The 8,588-nt window shown below is 35.4% G+C and overlaps 1 protein-coding gene across 2 annotated transcripts in view; it reads right to left on the minus strand.

The window, feature by feature from the left end:
- Window positions 1-8,588, minus strand: part of Sclt1 (sodium channel and clathrin linker 1) — a 262,327-nt gene that overhangs the window by 48,558 nt on the left and 205,181 nt on the right. For both annotated transcript variants that reach the window (XM_023719509.1, XM_023719507.1), the window contains 2 exons: window positions 4,032-4,224; window positions 1,052-1,248 (listed from right to left, as the gene is read on the minus strand). In XM_023719509.1, the coding sequence (XP_023575277.1) occupies window positions 1,052-1,248; window positions 4,032-4,224 (390 nt within the window). The remainder of the gene's footprint in view (window positions 1-1,051; window positions 1,249-4,031; window positions 4,225-8,588) is intronic.

Consider the following 8,588-nt stretch of genomic DNA (forward strand, 5'->3'; position numbering starts at 1 on the left):
TTTTTTTTTTTTTTTTAGCGGAACCAGGGATCAAACTCAGGACCTTGCACTTGCCAGGCAGGTGTTTATGCCACTGAGCTAGATCCCCAGCCCAAGAAATAATTTTTTAAGAAGCATTTTACTTTGATTCCTATTCCTCTGGGTACTTCTTGTTAGTCTCTCAGGAGAATCCTGAAGTTTAAATTCTGTCACTTTATCTTCAGCTTCATTTCTCTCTATCCTTTTCTAACATATTCTTAATCTATGCCTTTAAAAACCATGCATGCTGATCATGTGCACCTTCACAGCTCCTGCTGCTGCCTGTTCCTGAGTGCTCAACTTACATATATAACGGACCAGTTAACAGACTGACTGAAATACCTTCAGGGCAGTGCACACTTACCATGGCCCAAAGCAAATTTTTTTGTTTTCATTATCTCCAATCTTTTAAAACCTAGTCCTAACCACCATGATTGCCTACTTGGATCTTAATAGCACCTCTGTATCTTTACAACCTATGTATTTTTAAAATATGCTTTATATTTTGAGCAATTTTAGGTCAAGTCTATTCTTCACACAGCAGTCAAAGTCATCTGTCGATTACTCAAGACAACACTTCATTTTGCTCTAAGCCTTCCAGTCCCATTCCTACCTGAAGTTCTAGGGCTTCCTGTTTCATTCATACAAAATCTCAAGTGCATTATAAGGAAAGGTTGAAAAATGTTTTTCTTAAAGGGTCAGAGAATAAACATTTTAGCGTTTGCAGGTTTAATGGATTCTGTAACTACAGAAGTCTCCATAGGTTACATCTATATATAGTAAGATTATAAACTACTGTGTGCAACAAAAATCACATAATTTTGTGGAATACATATAAAATTTACAATAAATATACAACAGTTAATCTGATTTACAATGTTTAATATTTTTATAGTAGCCCCCAAAATATATGTTGAACAAAGTCTAAGGCACAGATCTACACACTTTTACAAAAAGATTATGGCAAGGACATAAGCTACAGGTTTAAATAATTTATTCTCTAGTACATGTCAATTATTAATAGTAGACTTACTTTAGGTTGCCGATTCTCATTTCTGCACTTTCAGAGAGTTTCCTTGCTTCTTCTTTCCACCTATTGGCTGCCTTCTGTTGAGTTGCTAAGAGATGCCTCAGTTCAACAGTGGAATCTCGATTACTGTCTTCCATCTCTCTTAACTGAACTTCAAACCCATGTTCCTTTATTGAAAATTCATGCTCCATTGTACTGACCTGAAGAATAAAGCCCACACAGAAGTTCTCTGTGTTATGCGAGTGCTACAGGGATTGATGCATACACAAGAGACTACTCACTGTGCGGTCTGAGTTTTAGAAACGTTTTTCTGAGAAATTTATGTAAGAAATCAAGTTTTATAATGTGTCTGTAGCACAAATAAAGGCAACCTAGACTATGCATACATGAATTGCTTCACACTTAGGACGGACCATTCTTTTTTGCAGTCCTTTTCCTAACACCTTAAAATGCCAACAGGAAAAAGAACACAACCTAAAACTACTTAATTTTATTTCTGCTGTCACAATCCACAAAAAAGGTACACACCCTTAGTAATTTTGGTTTATATACTAATTTTCAGATTATTTTCCAAAGGGCTTTGTAAAATATATATATGTAAATTTTGTACATATATACATACAATATATACACACAGACATACAAGAATTTGTTTACCACTTCAGTTGCAATATTAATAAACAAAGTATTTTTTTTTTTCAGGGAAACAAAACCATATGGGAATCTCACATGGGAATATCTTCACTATGTTTCTGGGAATTTATATTATTATACTAAAACACCTTAATGCAGACTGAAAGTACAGCCTAGAAGCTTTCTCAATTGGGGTTTAGGGAGCGATTTAAATTCTAACCCTTTAAGGTAGCACATTTATATAATAAATCACCTTTTCTCATCAGCACTTACAATGGTACTCCTACATACCAGCCTTGGAGCACCTGAGAAAACAGCCAATAGAAAATTTTTTTGTGTTCTGTGGTTAAGAAGAAAACCTTGATGGGTCTTAGGCATTTATTATAGCTATTAAAACCATATCCTGGCCAGCCAGATGGACTAAAGCACCTGCTTAGGCAGGCACAGCGATAATGGTTCTGTCCCCAGCATGCCATGCCAGCCCCACCCCCGGGGTGCAATGAGATGGCGACTGAGGCCAGGCGTGGTGGAATACACCTGTAATCCCAGTGCTTGGGAAGCTGAAAACAGGAGGACCACTAGGAATCTGATCTGTGTAGTGAGACCCTATAGACCCTGTTCTAAAAAATACATAAAAGCCTACCATATCCTCTTACTTCTTTTTAAAAGTTATCAAATAGTTTTAAATATTTTATATGATAATCTGTTAATATTGCCACTTGCAATTTCTTCCATTTTTATTTTTTAACAAGTTCTTAATTCAACATTCACCTATATTTCCTACTGTTTTACAGTATTAACAGTTTTAAATTGTTAATCAATACATTTTATAAATTTTATGAGATGAAGTTATAGTATTTTTCACCTATTGTATACTGACTTGTGTGTTTACCTCCATAATCACAACCATCAAACTCATACCCACCTTTGTTTTACCTATGTTCCTGTCTACTCTTCCTTCTAAAATTTATCTTTGACTTACAATGTAGTATGTCAGTTTTAAGGGCACAATTCAGCTTTTACCCACACACTGACATGAACAGTTCTAGAAATTCCAGGGTTTTATCTTTCACATTTTGGTCTGCAAGGTATTCAAATTAATTTGCATATATGATATAATTAAGGAGTCAAAGTTTATTTTTTAAATATGGAGCTAATTAATCTATTATCATTTATTATGATGACAACTCATTGTACTCCAGTGGCTTTCATTGTAGATAGCATGATGATGATTATTATTATTATTTTGGCGGAACTGGGGATTGAACTCAGGCCCTTGCGCTTGCCAGGCAAGCACTTATTCTACTGAGCCATCTCCCCGGCCCGATAGCATGATTATTAAAGATGAGTTTGTTCTGGATTGAATTTTATGCTACTGAGCAACCTACTATTATATGATGCTGAAAACACATTGTCTTAATTACTGTGGCTTTGTATCAAGTATGCTTTTCCTTGTCCGTTAAAGACTTCCCACAGCTCAAAGCACAGCACACAAACTTCTTCATATGGCAGATTAATCTCTTTTTCATTTCCGACTTCATGTTTACACATGCCTAGTGTCTAATACTTGCAATAGGAGGCATTCATTAAATATACGTTGCTATGAATTAGGTTGGAATGTGATTTGAGTCACTACAGTAGGAAAAAAAGGCAAACACTAATGCCACCACCTTGTATCCTTGGGGGATACAGCTCTTTACCATAAAGAAGTACTTCTATGTTTTACAGAAGTGCCACGGAGTGGAGAAAAGTAAACGAGGTGCTGATGTGTTTTGTGAAACTCCCTGAACCAGGTTATCACGCTCCTGCTGCTGAAGCATGTGAGCACTGAATAAAAGGGAGACAAAAGACAGGGAAGCTTTAGTTTTAGATGAGGCTTTCTCTCCCTGCCTTCTGCCTGGCATGAAAGCTTTGGACTAGCTATGAGTGGTTCTCAGATCATGCTGACATATCACACTCGCACAGCTAGTGTGAGAGAAGCTCAATTTTTGAGAGGCTATAATAAAGGGAGAAGAGAGAATGGGAGTCTGTAAAGTTATCTAATCTATGGTTCTGCTAGTGCAGCTTCAATTGCTTCGGCAGGAATATCGGTGTATTTCATCATTGGAAAAGAATGTGTGTGTGTGTGTGTGTGTGTGTGTGTGCGCACGCGCGCAGACCCTGAAAGCAGTCATTTTCAAGTGTGCTTGCCAAGTTTTACAATACAGAAATGACTGGCTAACACTGAATTATGACTTAGTGCTATATGATGAGAAGGCAAAAAAGGCCCGAGAATGTTTTTCTAGGTTTCTGTACTTTGTTCTCTAATTTTCTCAAAACCACATCTAACTCCAATGAGTCTTGAACATACCTTTAATTTGGCTTGTTTTTGAGCCTCCAGAGCAATCTTTCTTAAATGGTCGGTTTCCTTGTGTAGCTGTTCATTTTCTTGCTGCAGTTTAAGCCTTTGTTCGCTGACAAAGCCACAATTCTCTCTTTCCGACTCCAACACATTTTGAAGTTTCTGAATCATTTCATGGGAACGTGATATCTCTTCCGAGGAACTGATTTAAAAAAAAAAAAAAAAAAAAAAAAAACAAAAACCGAAGTTAAAAAAGGGAGCTTTAAACTTAATGATCTGTAGTAGAAATCAAGCTGTCTGTCTACATGTTATGGCACAGGCTTTTGTTTTCTTAATTCTGAGCCATTTCTTTTCACTTTAGATTCATGTGGTTTCAAAACATTATGTAATACCAGGAAAAGATATTTAATTTAACAAGCTTAACTAAGAATAGATAAATTGAGCTCACTCATCTAGAAAATCAATATGAAATGGCTTTCAAATTTTTACTGACATTCAGAATCATTGTAGAAGAGCTTTTCAAGGGAAATGAAGGCAACAGTAAAAAAGATGAAGTAGGGAGGTAATCAGAACTCCTCCATCAAACCACACCACAGGAAAACACAACAGCTGACTACATTACTAAATTATAATGATAAATTTTAATTTCACATATATCTCAGAAATTAGTCTTTATAAATTCCAGTTCTATATCAGGCAAGGCAGTGAGGTTGAAATTAAAAATGCTTAGAGTAAAATGTATATTGCTATTAATCCTCTTCAAAATACCATCCCTGTTTTGAACAAAAATTTTTTTTTTGTTTTGAACAAATTAATTCCATTGTTCCTGCTACTTTCTGAAGCAATTCTGTAAGAGCAATTCTTTCGTGAAGGTCTTTAGTTGTGCTGTTGTGGCTGCCTTCATGTTCTGCATTGATTCAAAATGCTACCTTTTTTTTTTGGACTTTAGGGGAAAATCCAGAAGTCTCCTGGTGCCAGATCTGGTGAAGAAGGTGGATGAAGACACAGCATGTTTTTATAAGCCTGCCTTTCCATTGGATGGCACCATATTTTCAGTCAGACCTTGTAAAGACTCTTACAAAAGAGGACTTTCTGAACTGCATCAGGAAATACTACTAATGATCTGATAAGTGTATTCAAAGTAAGGGGGAGTACTCTGAGTAGGATTAATGACACTATATCTTTAACTGTAATAAATTTTCTTTAAAATTTGAGCATTCACCATATATTTTGATTACACATTGTACAAACAACTTTCATAGGGTTGCAATTTTACCACCCTGAACCCCACCTTTAGGGCCTGCTTTGAGAGTGCAGCTGGCCCCTAGCTGCCAATACTTCAAGTAAACACAGTAATTTTCTCTGACCCTGACCTTAGTCATTCTAGATCACTGTTTGCCTAGCTCCTCCTATATTCTTGTAAATTTTGATTCCTATGTTAGATTTTTTAGTTTTATAAAACTTATAGCCCTCTTTTCCTATCTAAATGTTAGGTGATAAAATTTCTAATGAATGATAAACCTAGACAATGGCAATAATGCTGTTAATATCACAAATGCTAAAACCAGAAATAGCCACAGATGACAGGTCTTCTAACAGCAGTGTACAATATCATCATCTATGAAATAGTCTTACAAAAAATGAAAGGCTGTTGGTCCAATTACTAGTTTTTAGGAACTACATGGGACAGAGGAAAAAGTAAATCACACTACACATAAGTGTGTAATAAAGGAAACTCTCTGTTACAGAATAGGTGCTTTTTTTCAACAAACTATTTGAAGAAAAAAGAAAAGTACAGTAAGGAGGAGCAGCTATGAACGAAAACTTGCACTGGAGACAAATCCTATGTATGCAGAGCACACGGAAGGCTCCCTGCTTCCCCACATATTACGGCACATGTGAGAACTTGTACTGGAGAGAACTACACTGCTTATAGAGATGTGTGAAAACAATGAGCAATTCTTATTTTGTTTTAAAGGCAAAAGAGCTCCCCAAGAAGAGCCTGGAATTATACAGATGGGCTAATCACACTCTTTACTGAACATGCAAAATTTATCCTGGAGAGAAGCTTCATGCACGTAAGGAACATGGGCAAGTTTTTCACTTAGTCCTCACACCTTACTAAATATATAAAAGCACACACTGGGAAAGAAGTCCTATACACATGAGGATTACGGGGAAGGGAAGGGAGCATCCCCATACCTTATATAACGTGTGACTACACTGGAGACAACCTGTATTACATCTCTCAGTATATAAGCTCTCCCAAAGAAGAGAAATTATGATGTAATGAAAGTAAGATCTTTAGCAAGTTCGTATTATCTAATGTGTACATCAGAGAACAGCCTTAGGAAGGTCAAGGATGCAAAAAAGACTTTATATGTTTACCTTAATAAACATGAATAAACTCCATAGTTGGCACTCAAAAGTTAACATTTACATACAAACTCACATATGAATTTATGGGCTGTAAAACAGACTTCCACTATTATTCCTCTTTTAGAAAAGTCATGGGAAGGGCTGGCCAAATAGCACAGCAGATTAAAGTGCCTGCAAGCAGGCACAGAGGCCGGGGGTTCAATCCCTGGGCCTGCTGTGCCAGCCCCGCCCCTGGGGCGCGCTGAGATGGCAATAGAGACTGGGTGTGGTGGTGCGCACCTCTAATCCCAGCTTTTGGGAGGCTGTAAACAGGTGGATCACTACGAGTCCGATCTAGTAGTGAGACCCTGAACACCCGGTAGACCCTTCCCTAAAAATACAAAAACAACAACAACAACAACAAAATGTCATGGTAAACAATCCAAAGTGAAATGAAACATTATTATTATTATTTTTTTCTTTTCAAAGTTTTATTGATAAACATATAGCAATGAGACAGTTTCAAATCAAATCGAAAGTACAGTTTCAACAAATAATACACTGCATATATTCTTCTTAGTGGTTAATTGGAAATGAAACATTATTAATGTAAGGAAGTAGTATGATGTTGGATTATTACTTTTCTCTTTGGAAAAAACTAAGAACTCAGGAGAGGGAAAAGCTACATTAATATGAAGTATGTGGGAAAACCTTTATTTTTTCCTTATGACTTAAAATTCATAAATGAACTTATAGCAGGGTAACACTTTACAAATGCAGGAAATGGAGAAAAGTATTCATTTCCTTCCAATCGCTGAAGATGCGAACATACAACTATAAAAAACCCTTATGAACACAAGGAATGTGGGAAAGCTTTCAGATTTCCCTGGATAGCTAAGAAATATGAGCAAACTAACAGCAGAAACAAACATTACGAAAAAAGAAAACATTAAGTTTTCTGTGCCTGTATCTTTTAGGGAATATGTGAAAATTCACCCTGGAAAAAAATGTCTGAATATATAGGATACAGAAGAAAACTTTACTGGTTTCTCTTTATGTAATACACAGAAAAATTCACACTGCACAGAGACCAGGTGAACTGACACAAATGTAGGATGGTTTTATTTAATCCTCTTTCCTTACGAGATGAGTGGGATGTATGTATTAGAGAGAAACCCTATGAATACGTGGTACAGGAGAAGTCTTCATGCATGACTCTTCTTGAATTAAGCTGGTTTCTCCCACTTGCTTTAGAAGTAATAATATAAGTACATTATCTGGGTAATTGATAATTATACATATATTTATGAAACATCTGCAGAATCCTTTGAAAAAAAATTAACTAACTTAGATATTAGTATACCTTTTAAAGAAATATTTAGGGAGAGAGAAAGGCAAAGAATCCATTTTGTAATGGATCTGTTCTATCAAAATTCTATAATTTTAATAGATTATTTAACAAACAAACATGATGGATTACTGAAGAATATCTAATGTCACAAAAATAATACTTAGTACAAATAGCATAAAAGCAACATTTTTAAAAATTTTTTAATTTTTTTTGATGAAGATGCAAGAATGTGCCTTTATTAAATAAAATTTCTCATGTACTTTTATTAATGACATGCATTATGGAGTAATACAAATAATGTTTGCAACATATCTTTAGTCAGCATTCATTTGACAGGTATTTTCTGAAATACTGTCTTCCTGAGGTCCTCTTTGGGCCAGTGAGCCCTCATGCCAGAGACAAGCGGCTGCTGATAGGACAATCATACTCATCTCCAAATCTGTTTTTAATAGTATACTGTTAATTTTTCCATTATCACTCTCACCTTTATCACTTTTCCCCAAATCTTAGATTCATCTACTTTAAATTTTCTATATGAAGACATTGATCTTGCATTTGTAGTTTAAAAAAACAATTTAAACCTAGGGTCATCTATGTGAGATAGTATTTCTGAGTATGTTTTTACTTTGACCAGAAGCCAGTTTACCACATGACTATACGCACTGGCTGTCTTGTACTTGGAACCTACATCTTCATGATAATGATGAACTGTTTTTATTTTTATTTTATTTTTTTTATTGACATCAGTTATTTTTATTTTAAAGAAAGAAAAAAAATAAAAACAGTGGTACAAAATCTCAAAACAAGATTTTAGGAGAGTAATAATGGTTAGTACATTGTGTATTGTTATTGCCAAA

This window comes from Octodon degus, unplaced genomic scaffold (assembly GCF_000260255.1).
Source record: "Octodon degus isolate 3935 unplaced genomic scaffold, OctDeg1.0 scaffold00068, whole genome shotgun sequence".
Taxonomy (NCBI): Eukaryota; Metazoa; Chordata; class Mammalia; order Rodentia; family Octodontidae; genus Octodon; species Octodon degus.